This window comes from Mesoplodon mirus (assembly GCF_964341445.2).
Source record: "Mesoplodon mirus genome assembly, chromosome: 14".
Lineage (NCBI taxonomy): Eukaryota > Metazoa > Chordata > Mammalia > Artiodactyla > Ziphiidae > Mesoplodon > Mesoplodon mirus.
The window spans coordinates 16769048-16793934 of NC_138990.1; the positions used below are offsets into that span (position 1 = coordinate 16769048).

At 42.1% G+C, this 24887-nt stretch overlaps 2 protein-coding genes and 1 pseudogene across 3 annotated transcripts in view; 1 reads left to right on the top strand and 2 right to left on the bottom strand.

Moving 5' to 3' along the window:
* The window catches only part of TSGA10 (testis specific 10), a 93619-nt gene extending 90547 nt beyond the window's left edge, over window positions 1-3072 (bottom strand). Inside the window, exon 1 of the mRNA XM_082643278.1 lies at window positions 3053-3072. The gene's annotated coding sequence lies outside the window, so the exon portion shown is untranslated. The remainder of the gene's footprint in view (window positions 1-3052) is intronic.
* Window positions 3073-16467: 13395 nt separating this feature from the next.
* Window positions 16468-16743, top strand: LOC309815182 (uncharacterized protein C2orf15; the record flags this gene model as incomplete). The annotated part of the gene is made up of 1 exon (XM_082641793.1): window positions 16468-16743. The coding sequence occupies one exon, from the start codon at window positions 16468-16470 to the stop codon at window positions 16741-16743; it is 276 nt and encodes a 91-aa protein (XP_082497919.1).
* Window positions 16744-18305: 1562 nt separating this feature from the next.
* Window positions 18306-24444, bottom strand: LOC309815483 (protein FAM170A-like; annotated as a pseudogene). Its single transcript has 3 exons — window positions 24421-24444; window positions 22662-22713; window positions 18306-19349 (listed from the first exon to the last, which is right to left on the bottom strand). The product of its transcript is annotated as a protein FAM170A-like (transcript).
* Window positions 24445-24887: the final 443 nt, after the last annotated feature.

Consider the following 24887-nt stretch of genomic DNA (forward strand, 5'->3'; position numbering starts at 1 on the left):
TGATTCAAACAAGGTAGTTTCAATGGTAGGAGGACTAACAAATGAATGAGTAGTAAAGAAAAAGAAATAGAAAATGTAGATTTCTTTTACAAAGCATGATTGTGAGAAGAAAGGTAGAACAAAATTTTGGAAAAGACCAGGGTTGTTGAAGGGCCAACAGAAGAGGAGAAAAACTAGCTTCTTAATTTCCTCTATGTCAAGGACCCCTTTCAGAATTAAACAAAAGCCCTAGGTCGTTACCCCAGGAAAATGCAAACACATACAAAACTTTACAAACAATTCCAGGGGGTTCAAGAACTCCCCAAATTTCTTGTACTCCAGGTTAAGAATTCTTACAGTATAAACACAATGACGATTCCTAAGACATGGGTTAATGTTAACTTAAGGAGAAAGGCCAATAAGCTAGTAAGAGGAAACCCAGGTAAAAGGTGTGCACTGTCCTTTGAGACAAGACAGAAAAAAGCAAGGTCAGGTGACAATTTAGATAAGAAGGGGTAGAAATCTGAAGAAGTTCCTGCCTGGCAGAATTTTAATTTTTCAGTGAAACAGGAGTTAAGATCACATGCTAAAAAGTATCATCAGTGCTGAGCAAAACATAGTATGTGCTCAACAAACATCTATTGAATATTTTGATAGAATAATTGAAAATACTGGAGTATCTTATATAGGATTTTGAAATCTGGTTCCACAAAAGGTCAACTTGTTTTCTTTTTAGAAAATTGTCTCCAAATGTTTAGACTGAAAGACACTTTGAAGTAGGAGGAAATAGCTTCACTAACAGAAGGATGTAGAAAACCACATAAAATTTTATGAATAATTTTGAGGTGGGTTCTGTATTTATAAAAAAATAAGTGAATAAATGTTTTGGGAATTCACTTCAAACAAAACAGTAAGGTCACTTGTTTAACCTTTCTTAAAAAGAAATAATCTCTCCAGTCATTCCACCCAAACCCAAGCTCCTCGGTTCTCTTCAATCCAGACTGTACTGTAAAGAAATAACTTGCCCTTTTTAAGGAGCATAAAACAGTGGCCTTAAGAGAAGAATCATTTATCAGTTCCTCTTGGAAACATAAGAAGGGGGTCAAAGAGTAGTTGTCAAGAGGTTTTTCAGAACCAAAGGAATTTAATATAGACTGACATAAACAGCATAACTAAGACAAATAGAACTACCTTACTAACCAGCACACTTCAAGAGATTATCATGGGGTACGTGTACAAGAAAATTCACAGCAGTGTTCCTCATATTTACCAAAAAACACAGAAACCCTAGTGTCCACCAACAGTAGGTAAATTGTGGTATACTCTTACAATGGAACACCACACAACAAACTAACTACAAGCAATAAAAAGGATCAATCTTAAAAACAATGTTGAGTAATGAAGCAAAATACAAAGGAAAACTTAGTACAATCTCATCTACATAAAGTTCAAAAACAAGCCAAACTAGGAAGTGCATGGTCACATACAAAGATGGTAAAACTACAAGGAAAAGCAAGGAAGTGGCTATCATAGAAGTCATGAAAGGGGACAAGGAGGAGCGTGTGATGGGAAAAGGGAATGAATAACAACACCTGCTCTAACTGCCTCTGTATGTGGAGTACTTTTAAAAGCAAAAGATCCTAAAACAAACGGAAAAAGAAGCACCTGAAGAAGAAGACAGAGAGGCCAGAGAACGTCTACATCTGTTGGGCCATAAGCAGTGATTTTTTTCAGAAGGTAAACAAGATTTATTTTGGAAGCTGCCATTAAATAATGCTAAAGTGTATACTGTTTAAAATAAATATATCATTAATGTATCTTCCTAGTTATTACTCACTAATTAAGACTAAATGGCTTAGTTCATTCATCAATTAACATACAAACAAAAATCAGTTTTATCCTGGAGGCAGATCTGAATAATGTAACACTTTCCTTTCATAGTTATAACTAAACTATTTTCTTCTAGTTGCAACCCGATTATTCTTCTATTTATTTCCTTACAGGTTAGGAAAAAACACAAAAAAAAGTGTGCTTGAAATTTTGAAAACCACTAGAGGAAATTTAAAACAACGAATATCGTGAGATATAATGGCCTGAAGTGGAAAAAGGAAAACAAACAGAGACCCTGTGTCATCTATGCAACGTTTCCTGAAATCGCTATCTTTGACTTTATTTAAAGAAAAAAAAATGTATTCCTATGCGTGTTTAGGTATCAGCTTCCTGATCGCCGCAGTTATTCAATTTAAACCTCAAGTACTTTTTCAAAGGAAAGCCACCGTACCCTGCCTTTCTGGTGTATAATTTCTACTGTAATTATATGAGATTTTCATGCAATTGCCTACATAATCTTGGCCCTTCACCTCGCCAAGTCTATGAAGTGGCTTAGAAGTGAGAGGCTGGGAGTCAGGAAGAGCCAGGTTGAACTCCCAAATCTCTGGCTTCCAAATTCCTCAGCTCCACTCCAGAGCGTTTCTAAACAGAACAGTCCCCGCAACGACCAAGCGGAGAGCCGCGGTAGACAGCGAGGCGGTCACCATAGGAACTGGGCTCAACCCTAAGTTCCCGAGAAACGACAACAGGGGCAAAGTTTGCTCCTGGCAGGTTTCCCTGGACCGCAACTCCGCCCGCTACCGCCCCTAACAGCGGCTCCAGCAGCCAATACCCACCTCAGGGGTCGCCCTCAGCCCCTAACACCCGCCACACCCGCCCCCTGCAGCTGTCCTCTCAAGAGGCCTTCTGGCCCAGGAGATGCTTTTTACCCCAACACGGCGCACCCCCGCGCTTCTACCTGGGGCTGCGGGCCCCTCCCCAGACTTCTCGGCCTGCCGTCCTCTCCGGAGCTCATCCTGGCGACTGCCAGGACTCCGCCTCCGTCAGGGATCCAGGTCCCTCGAGGTCTCCATCCTCCGCCCCTTTCCTCTCCCTTCCCATCCCAAATCGACCTGGCCCCGCCCCGGGGGTCGGAGGGAGGCGGGACCCGGCGGGAAGGAGGCGGGGGCGGTTAGTGCCGGCCTGCGCCGCCATCGGCCCCGCCTTCACGCTCTGTACCTGAGGGGACTCCTCCTCCACCTACCCGGCGCCTTCGCTCCGCTACCGTCCAACGCCCCCCAAGTCCCTGTGCGCACGCGTACCTGGCTCGACCCTCCCTCTCGCGGGGACTACAAGCCGCCCGCGCGCACCCACGCACGTAGCGACGCGTACGTCCTCCTGTCCGCCTTACAGGGCGCTTGAGGATAAGGCCTCTTCCTGGTCCATCCGCGCCGCGCAGGCGCACGCCCACGCAGCGTCTAGACGACCCCTCCGAGAGTCCCGTCTCCTAGTAACCAGCAGCTTTCCCCTTTTCCAAGACTTTTTCCTTACTCCCTGGGGGCGGCGACCGCACCTGAGTGGAATGCGCATGCGCGGGGCTCCATTCCCTCCAGTTGCCTTCAGTTAGCTCTGGGACACCTGCTGCTTTGCTGCCGCTTTTTTGTGCTATTTTCCCCAGGGATCGAGTATCATTCTGGACCCACGTTCAGTGAATTCGTTACTCCGCAGAGTTGCTCTTGGGCGCTGGGAGGGTGGTGCGCTCTCGGTCCGCAGTCAGGGGCCTCCTTGCGGGGAGCCTCCCGTGTCGGGTGCTGCTGCTTGCAGCCTCGGGGGAGAGACCGTCCTGTTGGGGTGAGCGCCCGCAGCCTGCAGTCTGGGGAGCCTGCGGACCCCGAGCCCCGTCCGCCCAGCACCATCCAGTCTGGGTTGAATCTGGGAGTGACAGAATTAGTGATGACAGCGCAGGTTCCTGACCGGTATGCCTTCTCCACAAGCCAGGCCTTCTCCAAGTCCCCTTTGAAGAAAAACTGATCATGGTTAACAAAAAAAAAAAAGAAATATCACTTGATATTTAATATTGTACAGATTCTGCTCCTGTTTAATACCGTTTAAACTTGTCCTCTCAATTAGGAGCCTTCAGTCTGGGAACACTCATTTAAGTTAACCAGGTGTAATATTATTTTTGGCCATCCAAGTATGTTAATATTGACCACATTACCTAAAAATGAAGAAATGAACTTTTTAGGGAAAAAGAATGAGAATTGCATTATTCTGACAAATTTTTGGAGCTCAGCTGGAAAAGAAATACTGTCTTTTTAACATTTCTTAATGTTTAACATGTTCCACTTTTCTTAAGTAACCCAAGGGCTTCTGAACTCTAATGGTGGCTTTATCTCCCTGTCTTTTCCTACAGATGAAATAGATAAACTAGGTTTTCATAGCTGTTCTCTGATGATCTTGGTATAGTATTCGCCTGTGTATTTCAAAAGTAATCTCACATTTGAAGACACTAACAGTTCCTGTCTTTGCCAGATGAGTACCCATTTTTTTCCCACAATGTATTTTGACAGGCATAAATAAACTTTACGTTAGAACGAATTTCACAGAACTGCATTTAAATATGTGCCATATGTTTTTCCAATCTCTGCTCTGATTTTTTTATGCCAGTACATTTTATTTGTTATTTGTGCCAGTACATTTTCTCATATTTTGTAGCAACATTTTCAGATATCATATACTTTGTAAGTATAGCTAGATACTAAAAAATTAAATCGTGTCCCTGTTATTTTAGATAAAGAAGTCAGAGGTCCCAAGAGATACATTTCCTGTGAAATATAATTACACCTAACTGATAAAATAAGTTACAAAGAAGCATGAGCTCTCAAAGACCATCCTGAAAAGTTATTTTAGGGAAAACAAAGTATAATCTCATTTCCTCTTAAAATACTAAGATTATTTTGAATAAAATTTTCTCATGATCTAGCATTATTGAAAAGAAATGGGGAAAAATGTACAAACCTCAGAACTCTAAGATGGAGTTGAAGGCTTGTGGGGAGAAGGGGATTGTTAATATAGGAGGTAGGAAAGTACTTCCTTTAGGGAAAAAATTAGAAGAGTTTAAGCATTTATGTACGCCACCTAGATGTTACTAAAGAGTCTTTGGAAAGAATGTAGGGAAAAGATCATTTTAAAGCCAGACCAGGGCGTGAAGAGTTTCCTTTCTTTTCTTATCAAGGGCTGTTGACTTTCTCCCTCAGCCCAAGAAAGTGAAAGTTTTCTTCCCTCTGTGGAAACACAAAGAGTGCTGAGTGCTCCATCCTGCCCCACCTAATCCTTTTATAGCACCTGAGCTCTCTCCCTTGTAATACTCCTGTGCAAGTTTAAGATCGGGTTTCTCCATCATTTCACAAGCTTCGCTACTAAAACCTCTGTTTCACCTTTTTTCTTCCTCGGTACCTCCCTGGTCCCCTTAAAAAGAAATTATACACATGTTAAGCTGCTTTTTGCTGTTCTGCAGCTAACTGATGCTCTGTTCATTTTTTTTTAATTGGATAGTTTGTATTGATATATTTTCAAGCTCACTGTTCTTTCCTTTGGCAGTGTTACTCCCATCCACGATATTTTTCATGTCCGATTTGTATTTTTCATCTCTGGATTCCAGTTTGATTTTTTTTAAATGTCTTTCATTTCTCACTTCATCATGCCCATGCTTTGGGAAATATGGAATATATTTAAAATAGCTGTTGTATATTCTATAATCTGTCTCATTCTTGGCATTGTTTCTATTAACTGATTTTTTTTCCTTCTGGTTATGCATCACATTCTTCTGCTTGTTTTCATGCCTGGTGAGGGTTTTTTTTTTAATTATTTATTTATTTTTGGCTGTGTTGGGTCTTCGTTTCTGTGCGTGGGCTTTCTCTAGTTGTGGCGAGCGGGGGCCACTCTTCATCGCGGTGTGCGGGCCTCTCACTGTCGCGGCCTCTCTTGTTGCGGAGCACAAGCTCCAGACGTGCAGGCTCAGTAGTTGTGGCACATGGGCCTAGTTGCTCCACGGCATGTGGGATCTTCCCAGACCAGGGCTCGAACCCGTGTCCCTTGCATTGGCAGGCAGATTCTCAACCACTGCACCACCAGGGAAGCCCGCCTGGTGAGTTTTTATTGGCTGCCAGACGTTGCAGATTTGACATTGATGGGTTCTGGAGGTCTTGGTTTTGGTTTTTCTTTAAATATATTCAGGCTTTGTTCTGAGATGCAGTAAGTTTACTTGGAAACAGTTTGATCCTTTAGAGCTACCCTGTTGAAAATAGTAACCACTAGCTACATATGGCTATTTGAATTTGTATTAATAAAATTAAATAAAATTTAAAGTTTAGTTCCTCATCTGTATTCTGTATATTTCAAATTCCAGCATCCAGCTTGCATCGGTCGTTCAGTAGTAGAATTCTCGCCTGCCAACATCCACACGTGGCTGGTGGCTACTATATTAGACATCCATATAGGATATTTCCATCATTGCAAAAAGTCCTGTTGGACAGACCTGCTTTAGAAGCTTACTTTTAAGCTTTGCTAGGTCCAAAATAGTCTTTATTTAGGGCTAATTTGACCCCATTACTGAGGCAATACCTTTCTGAGGACTCTATTCAATGTCCAGTGTATTAAGAGTTCTTTCTACTCTGACTGGTGAGAACTCTATTCTTGGCCCTGTGTAGGCTCTAAGTACTATTCTGCCTTCTCCTTTTTGGTGTTTTTGTCCCCAGGGCTCAATAGTTTTTTTTACACACATACACTGATCAGTATTCAGCCAAAGAATTGTGGAGAATCTTCTGCAGATCTCTGGAGCTCGCTCTCTCACTGCACCTCTCCCCTCTCTCCACAAATTCTAGCCATCTTGGCCTCTGCAAACTCTGAAGTCTGTCTTCACAGTTCACTGAAGTGACCAGACTCAATCTGGATTCCCCTTCCTTGTGCTGAAGCCTAAAATTTCCAGGCACTGAGAACTCAGGGCTTAACCTTATCTCCTTTCTCTTAGGGATCACTCTCCTGTACTACCTATCGTCCAGTATCTAAAAACCATTGCTTCATGTGTTTTGTCTGTTTTTAAGATGTTTAAGGCATGGGGATAAATCTGGTCCATGTTACTCCATCCTGGACAGAAGCAGAAGTTAACTAGCTCCACTAATCATCCCCATCAGAAGTGGTTTGCAATTCAGAAATTGCTTCAGCCTGAGGGAACTGTCAGTGCCTGGGCCCTGAAGCAGAAGAGGTCCCTGAAGCATGTGCTGGAGGAACAGTAATGAGGTCATGGGGCGGGGGTGCAGAGTGGAGAGGAGAAGAGCTTGGGATGACACAATGTTACTGGTGTGTCTGTTTCCTATTGCTGCTCTAACAGTTTGACCCAAATGTGGTAGCTTTAAGCAACACCAATTTATTATCTTACAGTCCTGGAGGTTAGAATCCAAAATGGATCTCACTGGGCTAATACTGAGATGTCAGCAGGGCTGCATTCCTTCTGGAGGTTCTAGGGGAGCATCTGTTTTTCTTGCCTTTCCAGCTGCTACAGGCTGCCTGCTTTGCTTATGAGCTTGTGGTCCCCTTCTATCTTCAAAGCCAGCGATGGCCAGTCATCACTCTAACAGTGACATTCCTGTCTCTCCTTTACTTTTTCTTCTTTTTTCTTTTTTTGCTGCACTGAGTGGCTTCTGAGATCTTAGTTCCCCAACCAGGGATCGAACCCAGGCCCTTGGCAGTGAGAGTGCCAAGTCCTAACCACTGGACTGCCAGGGAATTCCCCTCTACCTCACTTATAAAGACCCTTGTGATTATATTCGTAGCCACCAATTAGCCCAGGGTTATCTCCCCACCTCAAGGTAGGTTGATTGGCAACCTTAATGCCCCCTTGCCATGTAACAGAACATTCACAGGTTGTGGGGATTAGGATGTGGACTTCTTTGGGGACCATTCTTCTGCCTACCACAGCTGGAGACTTGTTAGGTAGAGAATTTGGCTTTACTCTGTGATGGGAGGTAACTAGAGCGTGTTGAGCACAGGATGGATGTGATCTGGCTTATGTTTTAAAAGGCTCATTCCAGATACAGTTAGAAGAACAAACAGTGGGGAGGCATAGGCAAGGGTAGAAACAGAAACAGGATTCACTGAAGGATTGCATGTGGAATGTGAGGTAGGAATTAAAAATTACTCCACCAGCAATGCACAGGGTTTCCTGCATTCTACTAAATACTCGGTGCTACCCACCTATCTGCCATTCTGATGGTAGCAAACTTGCATTTCTCTGATTTCTAATAAGTTTGAGCATCGCTTTATGCACACGTTATCTTTTGGGGATTCTCCAATCTGTGAATTATGTCTCTGTATCCTTTGCCCATTTTTCTAATGGGTTTCCTTTTTCCTTGTTAATTCATAGTTGTTCTTGTTATATTTTAGCTATAAATCCCTTGTCAGCTTGGACAGCACATCTTCCAGTCCTTTCTCCGTCTTCTGAACTTTGTTTACAATTTCTTTTTATGTTTGAATTTTATTTTATTTATTTTTTTATACAGCAGGTTCTTATTAGTCATCAATTTCATACACATCAGTGTATACATGTCAATCCCAATCGCCCAGTTCATCACACCACCACTGCCACTGCCCCGCCGCTTTCCACCTTGGTGTTCATATGTTTATTATCTACATCTCTGTCTCAATTTCTGCCCTGCAAACTGGTTCACCTGTACCATATTTCTAGGTTCTACATATATGCGTTAATATACAATATTGGTTTTTCTCTTTCTGACTTACTTCACTCTGTATGACAGTCTCTAGATCTATCCACCTCTCAACAAATGACCCAATTTCGTTCCTTTTTATGGCTGAGTAATATTCCATTGTATATATGTACCACATCTTCTTTATCCATTCATCTGTCAGTGGGCACTTAGGTTGCTTCCATGACCTGGCTATTGTAAATAGTGCTGCAATGAATATTGGGGTGCATGTGTCTTTTTGAATTATGGTTTTCTCAGGGTATATGCCCAGTAGTGAGATTGCTGGATCATATGGTAATTCTATTTTTAGTTTTTTAAGGAACCTCCATACTGTTCTCCATAGTGGCTGTATCGATTTACATTCCCACCAACAGTGCAAGAGGGTTCCCTTTTCTCCACACCCTCTCCAGCATTTGTTGCTTGTAGATTTCCTGATAATGGCCATTCTGACTGGTGTGAGGTGATACCTCATTGTAGTTTTGATTTGCATTTCTCTAATAATTAGTGATGTGAGCAGCTTTTCATGTGCTTCTTGGCCATCTGTATGTCTTTGTGGAGACATGTCTATTTAGGTCTTCTGCCCATTTTTGGATTAGGTTGTTTGTTTTTTTACTATTGAGCTGCATGAGCTGTTTATATATTTTGGAGATTAATCCTTTGTCCGTTGATTCATTTGCAAATATTTTCTCCCATTCTGAGGGTTGTCTTTTCGTCTTATTTATGGTTTCCTTTTTGTGCAAAAGCTTTTAAGTTTCATTAGGTCCCATTTGTTTACTTTTGTTTTTATTTCCATTACTCTAGGAGGTGGATCAAAAAAGATCTTGCTATGATTTATGTCAAAGAGTGTTCTTCCTATGTTTTCCTCAAAGAGTTTTATAGTGTCCGGTCTTACATTTAAGTCTCTAATTCATTTTGAGTTTATTTTTGTGTATGGTGTTACGGAGTGTTCTAATTTCATTCTTGTACATGTAGCTGTCCAGTTTTCCCAGCACCACTTATTGAAGAGACTGTCTTCTCTCCATTGTATATCCTTGCCTCCTTTGTCATAGATTAGTTGACCATAGGAGCGTGGGTTTATCTCTGGGCTTTCTAGCCTATTCCGTTGATCTATATTTCTGTTTTTGTGCCAGTACCATATTGTCTTGACTACTGTACCTTTGTAGTATAGTCTGAAGTCAGGGAGTTTGATTCCTCCAGTTCCATTTTTTTCCCTCAAGACTGCTTTGGCTATTCGGGGTCTTTTGTGTCTCCGTACAAATTTTAAGATTTTTTGTTCTAGTTCCATAAAAATGCCACTGGTAATTTGATAGGGATTGCATTGAATCTGTAGATTGCTTTGGGTCATATAGTCATTTTCACAATATTGATTCTTCCAATCCAAGAACATGGTATATCTCTCCATCTGTTGGTATCATCTTTAATTTCTTTCATCAGTGTCTTATAGTTTTCTGCATACAGGTCTTTTGTCTCCATAGGTAGGTTTATTCCTAGGTATTTTATTCTTTTTGTTGCAGTGGTAAATGGGAGTGTTTCCTTAATTTCTCTTTCAGATTTTTCATCATTAGTGTATAGGAATGCAAGAGATTTCTGTGCATTAATTTTGTATCTTGCAACTTTACCAAATTCATTGATTAGCTCTAGTAGCATCTTTAGGATTCTGTATGTACAGTATCATGTCATCTGCAAACAGTGACAGTTTTACTTCTTCTTTTTGAATTTGTATTCCTCTTATTTCTTTTTCTTCTCTGATTGCTGTGGCTAGGACTTCCAAAACTATGTTGAATCATAGTGAGAGTGGACATCCTTTTCTTGTTTCTGATCTTAGAGCAAATGCTTTCAGTTTTTCACCATTGAGAATGATATTTGCTCTGGGTTTGTCATATACGGCCTTTATTATGTTGAGGTAGGTTCCCTCTATGCCCACTTCCTGGAGAGTTTTTATCATAAATGGGTGTTGAATTTTGTCAAAAGCTTTTTCTGCATCTATTGAGATGATCATATGGTTTTTATTCTTCAATTTGTTAATATGGTGTATCACATTGATTGATTTGCGTATACTGAAGAATCCTTGCATCCCTGGGATAAATCCCACTTGATCATGGTGTATGATCCTTTTAATGTGTTGTTGGATTCTGTTTGCTAGTATTTTGTTGAGGATTTTTGCATCTATATTCATCAGCGATATTGGTCTTTAATTTTCTTTTTTTGTGGTATCTTTGTCTGGTTTTGGTATTAGGGTGATGGTGGCCTCATAGAATGAGTTTGGGAATGTTCCTTCCTCTGCAAGTTTTGGAAGATTTTGAGAAGGATAGGTGTTAGCTCTTCTCTAGATGTTTGATAGAATTCACCTGTGAAGCCACCTGGTCCTGGACTTTTGTTTGTTGAAAGATTTTTTTTTTCTTGCGGTACACGGGCTGCTCACTGTTGTGGCCTTTCCCCTTGTGGAGCACAGGCTCCGGACGTGCAGACTCAGCAGCCATGGCTTACGGGCCCAGCCGCTCTGCGGCATGTGGGATCTTCCCTGACCGGGGCATGAACCAGTGTGCCCTACATCGGCAGGCGGACTCTCAACCACTGCGCCACCAGGGAAGCCCCTGTAGCATATCTTAAAATCTGGTAAGGCAAGTCTCTGTGCTTTTTGTGTTTGTATGTCCAAATTTATTTAGCTCTTTATAGATCTTTATTCTTCCATATGCATACAAGATTTCTTTTGAATGGCAACTGAAATACTAGGTCAAAGAGGCCCCCAATAGACTTCTTCTCCCTTCCTGTCCTCAAAATCCTAGAGAAGTTAAAGTGAGACTCATAGGGCCAAATCTAACCTATTGCATTTCTTTCCTTCTCAGTCCCTCTGTTAGAGTGAAGTTTAATGTGTTAGTGGGTTATTCTATACATTACCATTATTTTACCCACTGTCAATTTCAAATGTGTTATGTTTTATAGTTTTGTTAGTATTTTCTTTTTAATTTTTTTTTAATTTTGTTGCACCAGGTCTTAGTTGTGGCAGGTGGGCTCCTTCGTTGTGGCACATGGACTCCTTCGTTGTGGCATGTGAACTGTTAGTTGCGGCATGCACGTGGGATCGAGTTCCCTGACCAGGGATCGAACCCAGGCCCCCTGTATTGGGAGTGTGGAGTCTTAACCACTGCACCACCAGGGAAGTCCCTTTAATTTTTTTTTAACTTTGTATTTTGAAAAAGTTTTAAACATATAGAAGTTTAGCAAAAATAATACACTGAACAATTTTTTATCCTTTCCCACCTAGAGTCATTAACGTTTTGCATATGTTACTTTCTCTCTGTATCTATCTCTCGCTAGATAATTTGAAAGCAAGTTGTAGATATGATCCTTTACCCCTGTGTCAGCATGTTATCTCCTGAGACCAAGGACATTCACTAATATAACCACAATACACTTATTCCAATCAGGGGATTTAACAGTGATGCAACATTATTATCTAATAAACCATCCATATTCAAATTGTCCAGTTGTCCAAGAAATGGCCTTTGTAGTACATTTCCTCCACGTTCCAGCCCACCCCACCTCCCACTTCAGCATCATTGACTACATTTGGAAATCATGTCTCTTTAGTATCCTTTAATCTGGAGCACTTTCTCAACTTCTCTTTGTCTTTCATACATTGACATTTTTGAGTTCAGGTTATTTATTTTATATAATGTCTCTCAATTTGGGTTTATCTGATTGTTTCCTCATGATTAGATTCAACTTATGCTTTTTTTTTTTTTTTTTTTTTTTTTTTTGCGGTACGCGGGCCTCTCACTGTTGTGGCCTCTCCCGTTGCAGAGCGCAGGCTCAGTGGCCATGGCTCACGGGCCCAGCTGCTCCGCGGCATGTGGGATCTTCCCGGACCGGGGCACGAACCTGTGTCCCCTGCATCGGCAGGCGGACTCTCAACCACTGCACCACCAGGGAAGCCCCAACTCATGCATTTTTGAGAGGAGTGTTTCCCTTTTAAATAATCAAAGAGGAGGAACCAAAGAACAGAATAAACTCACTTTTACTCGTTTGAAGGTAGTATTGGATATTCACTTGATGAGAAAAAAATTCATCTTCAATTTCCAAATCTAAGAAACAGGTATTTGTTATACTAACAACATTTGAGTAACTACTATGTTTAGGATACCACAGTAGACCCTGGACTCTGTTCTGTTACAGATTAAACACTGATATTCAATCACAAATATGGATAAACAAGGTTTCAAGATGATATCTTTAGAAATCTCCTGTCAGTAAATGATTAGGGCTTGATGGGGTGGAATTGTAAACTCATAAAAGATAACTCCAGTACCCAAATATTAAATAAATACATTCTAAAAGGTGGGTAAGTGCTTTCATTCACAACTGTGGAGTGGGTTCCAGATCTCAAGTTGCTGCTAGAGCTTCTTCAGTAGTTCACTGTTCTGTAACAAGCTCTGGTCCCTTCTGCCATCCTGGTCAACTCTGCTTACCAAATTCCTGACCATCTTTCAAAGCCCAACCCTGATGTAGGCCCCCTCCTTTCACAACCTTTCCAAGCCCCTCCCTCCATGTTGCATGCTCATCTCTCTAAGCAGATTGGGCATTGGTAATAAAAAGTACTGTTTCTTTATTGGACACCTTTTTTTTTTCTTTAGTTTTTTGTATTGTGGTAAAGTACATGTAACATAAAATGTAGCATCTTAGCCATTCTTAGGTGTATATTTCAGTGTATTAAATATATTCATAACGTTTGCTGTCATCACCACCATTTATCTCCAGGACTCTTTTCATCTTGTAAAATTGAAAGTCTATATCCCTTAAACAACAGCTCCCCATGGCAACCATCATTCTACTTTCTGTCTCTATGATTTTGACTTCTAGGTACTTCATGTAAGTAGAGTCATACAGTATCTGTCTTTATGAGTTATTTCACTTAGCATAATGTGCTCAAGGTTCATCATGTTGTAGCATATTGCAGAATTTCCTCCTTTTTAATGCTGAATATTTCATCATATTTATATACGACATTTTGCTTACCTGTGATCCATCGATGGACACTTGAGTTGCTTCCACATTTTAGCTATTGTGAATAATAGCTTATGTTATTTGTACATGGGTGTACAAATATGTCTTCAAGACCCAGAAGTTGGTTTGCTGGATCATATGGTAGTTTTATTTTTAATTATTTGAGGAACTGCCACACTGTTTTCCACAGCAGCTGTACCACTGAACATTCCCACCAATAGTGCATAAAGGTTTGAATTTCAGGCTTCCCTGGTGGCACAGTGGTTAAGAATCCACCTGCCAATGCAGGGGACACGGGTTCGAGCCCTGGTCTGGGAAGATCCCACATGCCGCGGAGCAACTAAGCCCGTGCACCACAGCTACTGAGCCTGTGCTCTAGAGCCCACGAGCCACAACTACGGAAGGCTGCATGCCTAGAGCCTGTGCTCTGCAACAAGAGAAGCCACCACAATGAGAAGCCCGTGCACCACAATGAAGAGTAGCCTCCACTCGCTGCAGCTAGAGAAAGCCCATGCACAGCAATGAAGACCCAATGCAGCCAAAATTAATTAATTAATTAATTAATTTTAAAAAGGTTTGAATTTCTCCACATCCTCAACAACACTTGTTATTTTCTGTTTTTTTTTTGTTTTTTGTTTGTTTGTTTGTTTGTTTGTTTTTTGCAGTACGCGGGCCTCTCACTGTTGTGGCCTCCCCCATTGCAGAGCACAGGCTCCAGATGCACAGGCTCAACGGCCATGGCTCACGGGCCCAGCCGCACCGCGGCATGTGGGATCTTCCTGGACCGGGGCACAAACCCGTGTCCCCTGCATTGGCAGGCGGACTCTCAACCACTGCGCCACCAGGGAAGCCCTGTTTTTTTTTTTAATAGTAGCTATCCTAATGGTTGTGAGGCCGTATCTAATTGGTAGCTGTGATCTGAATTTCCCTAATTATTAGTGATGGTGAGCATTTTTTCATGTAATTGTTGGCCATTCATATATCTTCTCTGGAGAAATGGCTATTCAAGTCCTTTGCCAAATTTTGAATTGCATTATTTTGTTGTTGTTGAGTTTCAGTTCTCTGTATATTCTGGGTATTAGTCCCTTATCATATATATGGTTTGCAAATATTTTCTCCTTCTGTGGGTTGCCTTTATACTCTCAAGTGTCTATTAATGCACAAAATTTATATATTCTCATAAGTTCCAACTTGTCTATTTTTTCTTTTGTTGCCTCTGCCTTTGGTGGCATATTCAAATCATTGCAAATCCATCAGGAAGCTTTTGCCTTATGTTTTCTTTTAAGAGTTAGAGCTTTAGGTCTTATATTTAGGTCTTTGATCCATCTTGTGTCAGTTTTTGTATATGGTATTAGGTAAGGGTCCAACTTCATTCTTCTGTGTGTGGATGTCCAGTTTTCCCAGCACATTTTGTTGAAAAGGCTGCCCTTTCCCCCACTGAATGGTCTGAGCAGTCATAGGTCTATTCAGATTTTCGTTTCTTCTTGACTTAGTCTTGGTAGGTTTTGTGTTTCTAGGAATTTGTCCATTCAGCTAGGATATCCAATTTGTTGGCATACAGTTGTTCATAGCACTCTCTTATAATACTTTTTATTTCTGTAGAATCAGTAATAATGTCCCCTTTCATTTCTGATTTAGTAATTTGAGTTTTCTTAGTCCATCGAGGTAAAGTTTGTCAATTTTGTTGCTCTTTTCAAAAACTACTTTTGGTTTAATTGATTATACTCTATTGCTTTTCTGTTCTCTACTCCACTTATCTCTGCTCTAGTCTTTATTGTTTCCTTCCTTCTGCTAGTAATGGGTTTAGTTTCTTCTTCTTTTTCTAGTTCATTAAGCTGTAAAGTTTGTTGATTTGAGATCGTTCTTGTTTTTTTTAATGCAAGTATTTATAACTATAAATTCCACCCTTAGTACTGATTTTGCTTCATCCCATAAGTTTGATATGTTGTATTTTTGTTTATCTTCATCTCTAAGTATTTTTTAAAATTTCCCTTGTGATTTCTTTGATCCATTGGTTGTTTAAGAGCATACTGTTTAATTTCCACAAATATGTGAATTTTCCTGTTTTACTTCTGTTGTTGATTTCTGACTTCATCCCATTGTGGTCTGAGAAGATACTTTGTATGATATCCATACTTTGTATGATATCCATCTTTTTAAATCTACTGAGACTTAATTTGTGGCCTAACATATGGTCTATCCTGGAAAATGTCCCCTTGAGAAGAATATGTATCCTGTTGTTGTTGGGTGGAGTGTTCTGTATGTGCTTGTTAGCTCTAGTCAGTTTATTGTGTTGTTTAAATCCTCTATTTCCTTACTTGTGTCCTGTCTGGTTGTTCTCTCCATTATTGACAGTTCAGTTTTGAAATCTCCAACTATTATTGTACAGCTGTCTATTTCTCCCTTCATTTCTGTCAGTTTTTCCTTCATTATTTTGATAGTGTATTATTAGGTGTGTAAATGTTTACAGTTGTTTGGGTGGCTTTTTTTTCCCCAGAACACCTAGCAGAGTGTTTGACCTTCAGTAATTATTTCTTTAATCCATTAATAATAAATTAAACGTTTTTGATAATAATGATAGGCAGGACTAAGTAGAGAAGTTCTATTATTTTCTGCCAGGTGATGAAAGGTAACATCTAGTAAATTCCTTTTAATAAAAAGACTTTCGGAGAATCTGTAGAACCTGCAAACCCTTCCACAAAGAAAATGTAAACACTGAGAGGTGGAAGGCGATTTTACTTTATATTTTTGGCATCATCACCATGAAATTTCATTAAAACAAACATTGCCATGAAGTTAGTTGAAATTCCCACTGTATTCACTTGTAACAATTTTTTCCCCAAGCAATCAAGTTGAAGAAACGTCTCCACTACTTAAAGAGGGACCTGCAAACTATTTTTATTCAGCTGTCCCAATGGGATTTTCTCTTAGTAAATCTGCTACACAGGTATCTGCTATGCGTATGGATTCAAAAGTGGATGATCACTTAATGCAAGGGACTGAGAAAAGCAAATTGGAACCAGTGACTCAGTTATTTCAAAACACCAAGAAAATAAGATTAGAAGACACAAACCAAGAAAACTTTACAAGGAGCAAAGATACTGGCACAGGATCTCTTTCGGAGAAAGCCTTGGGTTCAGTGGTGTATGTTAAAGAAAGTGATGGAATAGAAATGATAGACGTGGAATGAAGTTATTTGTGTATGTTACCAAAGAAACCAAAAATTGCTTTTGACCAAGAGGGCCTGTTGAATGAGAACTTAACCTTATTATGAAAACCTAACAAAATGAAAGAAGACGATTGCTTATTTTTCACTATTTATGAATCACTGTAGATTGCACTTTTTGATGATACATATTCAGAAAAGTTGCTTTAGAGAGAAGAAGCTTTCCAAAATTCAAAGAAGATTTCTCTGGTATTACATTCTGTCCTTGTTAAAAAATCAGAGTTTTTGTGTAACAGTATTTAAATGGCACCAAAACATTTTAATTATAATGTATTTCTCCAACAAGTGATCAAAACCCCAAAAAACAGTGCCCAAACAATTTGACATCAGTATTTCACATGATTTCTGGTGTACTGATTTTGTATGTTGAAATTCCAGTTAGGGATTTTGCTTTAGAATACTTTATCTTCTTGCATTTTTTCATGTCTGTTCTGTTAAAGATCACTGGCAGCTAAACTCAAAGACCAGTAAATTACGTACCTTGAGAAGCATTTCACATTTCAAATCATCCTTTTAAAACTTTTTTTCACCCACGTGGAATTCATTTCAGAGTTCACAAAATAGTTTTTACTAAGTGTAATAATTTATCTTGCAGATGTTACCATTTTATACCACCAATATTTAATATAAGAAAACAGCCTAGTTGTTAAAAAAAATTCTTGTTTTGTATATATCAGTTTGCCATTCTTATTAAAACATCTAGTAGTTTGAAACAGCAGTATTGTCCCAAGTAATGTAAGCTGAAGTTAAAAACCATTTGTGGGCCTCCCTGGTGGCGCAGTGGTTGAGAGTCCGCCTGCCGATGCAGGGGATACGGGTTCGTGCCCCAGTCTGGGAGGATCCCATATGCCGCGGAGCGGCTGGGCCCGTGAGCCATGGCCGCTGGGCCTGCGCATCCGGAGCCTGTGCTCCGCAACGGGGGAGGCCACAACAGTGAGAGGCCCGCATACCGCAAAAAAAAAAAAAAAAAAAAAAAAAAAAAACCATTTGTGTCTGGACATATAGTGACCTATAAATATTTCTATTATGTATGTTTTGAACATTTTCCTGTACTTTAATATTTACTGGTGATCTCTAATGCTCAATTGAGTAATCTCCTTAATATTCATAAAGGAAAAAGGCATATTCAAAGAGGAAAAGGCATCTTTTTTTAGGAGAAGAAATATTTTGTAAATCAGAAAAAAACCAAACAGATGTCACGTATTCATACAATTAAAGAAAAAACACATTGAATGGGATGTAAGCCACTAAGATAATGCTCTTTATCATTTATAGAACATAATTCTTTGGGAGAGAAAAAAATACACAAATCATTCATTTGTTCACCTAGCCTGGCACTGTGCTTGGTGTTCAGGATACAGTGGTGAGTAAATTGTCACTACCTTCATAATGCTTACTGTCTGTCTACCAGGAAGGTAGAACATCAGACAGTAATTATATAAGATACAAATTGTGATGTGCCATGAAGAAAAAGTTAAATTTCAGAGAGACAGAAGAGGAGACATAACACATACACTTGACTTTTAATCGTGGGAACTAGGAAGGCTTCTCTGAGGACGTGACGAGTATAGCGTTTGCAGGGACATGGTTGTCCAAGTGAGGTGATGGTGATGGCCGAGGTATATTGAGAAGGGGACAGAGTCCAGGTGAAGTTTGGCAGGACAGACTGATGGTCTTAAAGTGGGAAATGAGGAAAATGAAAGGATTTCTTTTTTTCTTTTTTTTTTTTAAATGCCCTTTATCGCATAGGACGTTTCTATTGTCATATGATGTTAAACTGAGTGCCGGTCCCTTCATCCTCCTTCAGACCACGGCATTCTGTCTGCTACTATCCCGAGGGTCCTTTCTTCTCTCTGCGGGGTCTTTTCGGGCTGGGGCCTTCCCCCGTGGGCTGCTCTCCCTCATTCTCCTTTTCTTCTTGCTTCTCTTCCTCCTCCTCCTCCACCTCCTCCTCGGTGGTGCTCTGGATTCCAAATTGCCCATCATCTGGGCCATGGTGAGATGAAAGACATGGCAGCTGAAGCCCTCCAGGACGCCGCCCTTCATGTGCTGCTGGAGGATCTCCAAGGTGGGGAAGACCCGGCAGCAGGCCATGCACCTGAAGCCGGTCTCCATGGACACCATCCAGTCCCCTGTCTTGGCGCTGGGTCTCTCCTCGACGGCAGGTGGCCCTGATGGGCTGCCTGGCTCTGCCCTTTCCTCATACTCTTTCTCCTCCCCAGTGGGCTCACTGTCAGACAGGAGGCTTTTGGTGGATACATCAGAAGAGGGGTCAGTGGCTACTGCGCACACATCCTCAGGAAGGGTCACTTCTTCTATCCTCAGCTGCTTTTCAGGCAACTCCAAGGGTTTCTTTGTCTTCCAGGAGACAGCGACACCCTTGTTCACTTGGACCTGCATGTAGTATATTTTCATGCCCCTTTCCTCTTTGTCTGGGTGCAGATAGTTCTTACAGGGTGAAGAGGGTGAGGAGGAGACACAGTGTGATGGGGGAGCGGTCTCTCCTTCTTCCTCATCCTGAGCTAGGGGTGCTCTAGGCTGGGCAGTGTCTCGATGAAATCTCCGGATTCCTAAAAAGGAAATTAAAATCATAATAACATGCATGGGCCATGCCGGAAGCTGAGGGAGCAGGTGTGGTAGACGAGAGAGGGACATTGGCACGACATAGCTATGTCGTGAGCTTGGTGTCTGTTGGCCGTAGGATGGAGTGGTGTATCTGGTGTCATCTGTGGGCTTTTCATGTGCATGGTGGGGGATACTGGAGCGGTGTCTGTATACAGGGGTGTGGAGTATGGTGGTGAGGGCTGTGGTATGTGAGGGATGCGGCTGGATGCGTGTACGACGAGGAGTGTGAGTTTGGGAATATCGGTGGTGCATTCCTTGTGGAATGGGGCTGTGGTGCAGGAGGAGAGTACTGTGGAGCACGTGCTTGGGGTTGATGTGCACTGAGAAGGGCTGTGCCTGGAGGGCGCATGTACGTGTGAGCTGTGTGGACCTGAGCTGGATGGTCCTGCTCTCAGGCTGGAGGTGTATGATGCAGAACTCTGTCCTTCTCTGGAAGCAAAGGCAAAGACAAAGCCTACATTTTCCTCTGAAGATGCTTAATCTGGTCTAACCTCCACCTCAAGCCCAGACCTTTCCGGCCCCTGCTCCTTGACTTCCCCACCATGGTACTACCAGTATTCACACCGCCCCCCAGACTCAGCTGGCATCCACGCCCTCGGAACAGCTCAGCCATCCTGCCCAGGCTCCTCCACAGAGCCCTCATCACCTCTGATGACCCTGGATTTCCTCTCAGCCTCCCTGGGATCTGTGTGCCTCCTGCCTCACAGCCAAGCACCCCCTCACCTGAGGAGCCCCGCGCCCTTACCAGCGTAGCTGAGCTTGCGTGGAGTAGAAGTACAGAAGAAGTATTTAGAGGCAGAGGAGACCTCCCCTGCCCCTGGGCTGCAGCCTTGGGCCACCACAGTGGATCCAAGCCGAGGGGGATCCTCTTGTGACTTCGAGAATCCTGAGGGAGGAATGAAAGGCTCAGGGTGGGTTCATCAGTCCTCTGTCCACAAGTATTTACGGAGAGTGTGACACGTGTCAGGTGCAGTGAATACACACAGTTGAGAGTGTGGTTCCCAGTGGATCCTCCAGGATTTAATTCCAATCAATACTTATTCTCTCACTGTCTAGTTGGTAATGTAGGCCTCGGTGGTGACTGTGAGTGTGTGGGAAGAGTGAGTGATGTGTATCAGTTAAGTCTGTGGTAAGTGTGGGGTTGGCATGGGGAGCACAGTGCAGACGTGTCTATCTGTGTCTGTGGCTTTTGTGTGCATGGTTTCTGTTCACAAGTCAGGAATTCTGGGACATGTAACTTTTCCTCATTACATGGTGTGGCTTGTATTTATGGTGCGTGTTCATTCATTCATTCACCAAGATTCAGTAAGCAGCTACTCCTGTGTATCCAGCACTCTTCCATTGTTGTAGTCTTTGGTAACGCTGCACATTCTAGTAGGGGAAGACACACACTAAACAAAACTACAATAAATATATAATACATCAGCTGGTGGTAAGTATATAAGGGTTGCCACACTAAGCGAAGAAAAATACAGGGCACCCAGTTAAATTTCAGTTTCAGATAAACCCAGAATAATTTTTTAGTGTAAGTATTCCCATGCAGTATTTGTTCTTACTTAGTTTTAGTGTAAGTATGGCCCATACAATATGTGGGACATACTGATACTGAAAAATCACTTGTTCTTTATCTGGAATTCAAATTGAACTGGATAGCCCATATTTTCTCTGGCAATCCTGACATGGGTTACTGAGACTGTGGTTTACTGTGGTTTGTACAAAGCGGGTCTGGCATTACTCAAGAATGTGTTACAAGTGTGGTGTGTATGACACGTGACTGGTTGTTACAGAGGTAATTAGCGATGGCTGAAGTTAGCTGTGTTTGTGCGAGAGTTGTGGAGATACATATATATATATATATATATATATATATATATATATAGTGTGTGTGTGTGTGTGTCCTATATATATAGTGTGTGTGTCTATATACATATCTCATCTCCAGCGTTTGGTGTTGGAGGAGAGGATTGTGATACAGGTGGGTTGTATGAGAACGTAGTACAGGAGGGATCCGTGTATATACCTCCATGTGCTGTGTGTGGTTTACTAAGGAAGTTATATGTGGGGTGTGTGATATTTTTGCTGCATCAGAGTGTACATGGGTGTATGAGTTACTGTCTCATAAAACACCCCTAACAAGAATTCTGTATACACTCTTACGTACACCGAGTGTCAGCCAGGTCCAGGCAGGGTGACAAGAACTTTACCACACAGACTTTATATCTGGTAAGCACTCTAACCCCATTCATCTCGCTCTTCTCTGCACTACCACACACACACACACACACACACACACACACACACTCACACGCCCACACACACACAGGAACATAGAGCAAAATATTCTGAATGGTCAGGGGCAGTCATTGCCTTCCCCAGCCTGTCCCAGCCACTGCCTGGAAATCTGCCTGCTGTCTAGACCTCCATTGCCAGGGCCCATCCTACAGTCTCCAGGGCCCTGGGCCTGGTAGGAGCTACTGGGCTCTAATCTGGGGCAGAGGCCTCTAGCTGGAGCTCTGGGGTGACCACCCCTCTCCCAGGGCAAGCTACTCGCCTACATTTAATGCACGCAGGCACCACGTGGCCCGTGGCTCTCAGAGCTCCCCGCAGGACCCTGAGGCCATTTCTCACCCCCGCTCACGCGGTCTCAGTCTCTGAAAAACCCTTCCCTTCCCTTGATCTCCTTTGGGAAATTCTTCCTGTTGAAGGAATAAATCCTCCTTGCTTTCAATATGACACCATCCCTAGACAAACAATCTTCTTTCAAAGTGCATTCCACTTGTCAAGATATTTTTCAACAGGGCCTTCAACTCATGGGGCTTCTCTTTCCACTTTGGTAAAAGAGGCCAAGCAACTCATGGGTCTCTCTCAGCATCCTTGCATCCTTCACATCCCCCACCTCATGACCCCAGGGAAAGATCCAAGAGAATAAGAGAGAAATCGGGGACTGAGAAAAGCTGCACCTCTAGGTCTGTGCAAGCAGGATGCAGCCTGCTGTGAGTCCGACAAAGCTCCAGGCCCGGCTGCCCCAGGAGAGAGTCCTCAGACCAGCGGAGCTGACCTCCCATCTCCCAGGGGGCATCTGGCCGTTCTGTGCCGTCTCACACCACAGGGACCCTCCGGATGGATACGGCAGCATCAGTGAGACAAGGTCTCTCGCTCCCTGCTTCACAGGTGACACGTTCTCAGTCCCCCGCTTCCTAGAGAAGCTTCAGTTTGGCAGAAACCCATGTGCCCCAGCCAAGTTGCCCCCCACATACCTCCTCCATTCTCGGCAGTTTCCTGAGACTCTTCATTTTCCAGATGTTTCCTCTTTTATCGCCGTTCAATCGTACCAACTAGAAGTCTCCCTTAGAAGATGCCTCAAGAGATGTCCAACTCCTCCTCTTCCCTACAGGTTGGCCCTTCTTGGCTCTTGGGCAATCCGTTGAAATGATTCAATACAAACAAAAATAGTCAAGTCTCCTAAATGGCTGAAAAACTTGTACCACTGAGTGAACCAGCAGTACTGCCTAGTGCTCACCAGGGCTGTTATGTTTGCAAGGTTGCCAGGCGCACAGCGGAATTCTGTGACCTCAGTACTGACATCAGAGCATTCGGTGGACCTAGGTTGAGCACAGTGTCTGCAATAGCACAGGCCCCATTTTCAAGAACAATTCCTTTTTCCCAGCCGAAGCTTTCCCATGAAAGGGAAAGGTTCATACCATATCTATTATAAATTGTATCATACCATGTCTATTATAAAATTCACATTTTGATTTGACATCTTTTAATGTCTTATCTAGAGAGATTTAATATGAATATTTTAAATGGTCTCCAGTTTCCCTGTGGATTATTGACATTTTAAACTCTGCACTTCAATTTTCCCTCAATACGTGTAATTTTGTCATGGCTATTTCTGTACTTAAAGATGAGGAACTATATAATGGATTTCTTCATGTTTTCCCCATCTCTTTCCAAGGTACTGCATTTGATTGTGTCTTATGAATGAGTGAAAAATGCTAGTCCTTGAGTCAGGACATTGGGCCCTTTAGCAAGTAACTCAACCTATCTGGGCTTCAGCTTCTGTATGTGCGATCAAGAGGCTTGGCCTAGTTGACTTTTCAAATGCTGTGTTTCTTTGATTCACTCTCACTTACTGATCTGCTCCTTAAGAAGAGGGTCTGTTCTCATAAAGTAAAAACAGTCTTTTCCTAACCTTGGGTTGGGCGGAGTTTAACTGTTCGTACTCAGTTTGTTAGTTATATTGCCTTCTACGTATGCTTAGCTCTAAATAATTTATATGTCTCTTGTGACAATTTTTAGATCTTCTTTTTTTCTTATTTTCTTTTACAGTTTCTAATTTGTTATCGCCAGTGTAGAGGAGCCTGATTGATTTTTAAAATTTATTGATCTTGTGTGTGTGTGCCTTGTTGAACCGTCTTATTAGTTCCTGCTAGTTTATCTGTGGGTTCTTTTGGGTCTCCTAGATAAATGAGCATATTAAATGTAAATAATGTGTTCTTTGGATAAAGTTTATTTTCTTGCATCTCTATATATAGAAGCAATATTTTGAATTGAATTAAATATTTAAATACTTACATACCTGTTATCACAATCTAACATTCTTTATCTTATTTTCTTTCAATCAATATTATGTTTTAAAGATTTATAAACGTGAATCCGTATAGATCTAGGTCTTTGATTTTTGACTGTTTGATATTATTTCATCACACGCGTATAGCATCATTTATTTTCCATTCAAGCATTATTGGACAATTGGATTGTTTCCCTCCCTTCTCTAGAACAAACAACGTTTCCTAGAATATCCCTGAAGATGTCTGACAGTCGAGAAGGGCCAGGCTGCCCGAAGGAGTGCTACTTGCCTTTAGACACCTTCCAACAGGCCATCTCCAGCCAGCAATTTGAAGCACAGCTGAAATGAAAACTCCCCCAAATGTGGAGATGTTAGGAGCTTCCTAGAAGGTGGGAGGTTAATGATAGGCATCCTGCTGGGATCCCAGGGGAGTCTCAGCTGGCCTGAAGCTCATCTTCCTCCTCCATGTCTCAAGGGAAATGTGGAGGAAAGAAGACGTCAAAAACTCTGAGTAGGCAGAGGGAGAGAGATTGGGGGCCGAAGCTGTAACTGAGGTCTTGGAGTGGGCTGTGAGGACACAGAGCCTCTAGAGAGCCAGGCTCTGCCTTCTGAGAACTTCTCCCCTAAGGCTGCTCATAATTCACGTGATACCAGCCATATAGATCCGACTTGGCCCACACTGTCACAGAAAGCCTTATCAGAATCTCTTCTTCTTCATACACTCTTATGTCTGTTACTTGGTTATTGCCTTTGGTGCTCCACTGATGTGAACCACAGTCTCTCGGGGATGGAGGACACTAGTGATCCATCTTGCTCTGTGGCCTCAGTCCACAGCTTGAGGGTAAGGGAAGAGGCCAAATGAAGGTCAAGAAGGAAAGATGGAGTTTGAAGAGAAGACCTGAGTTAAGGG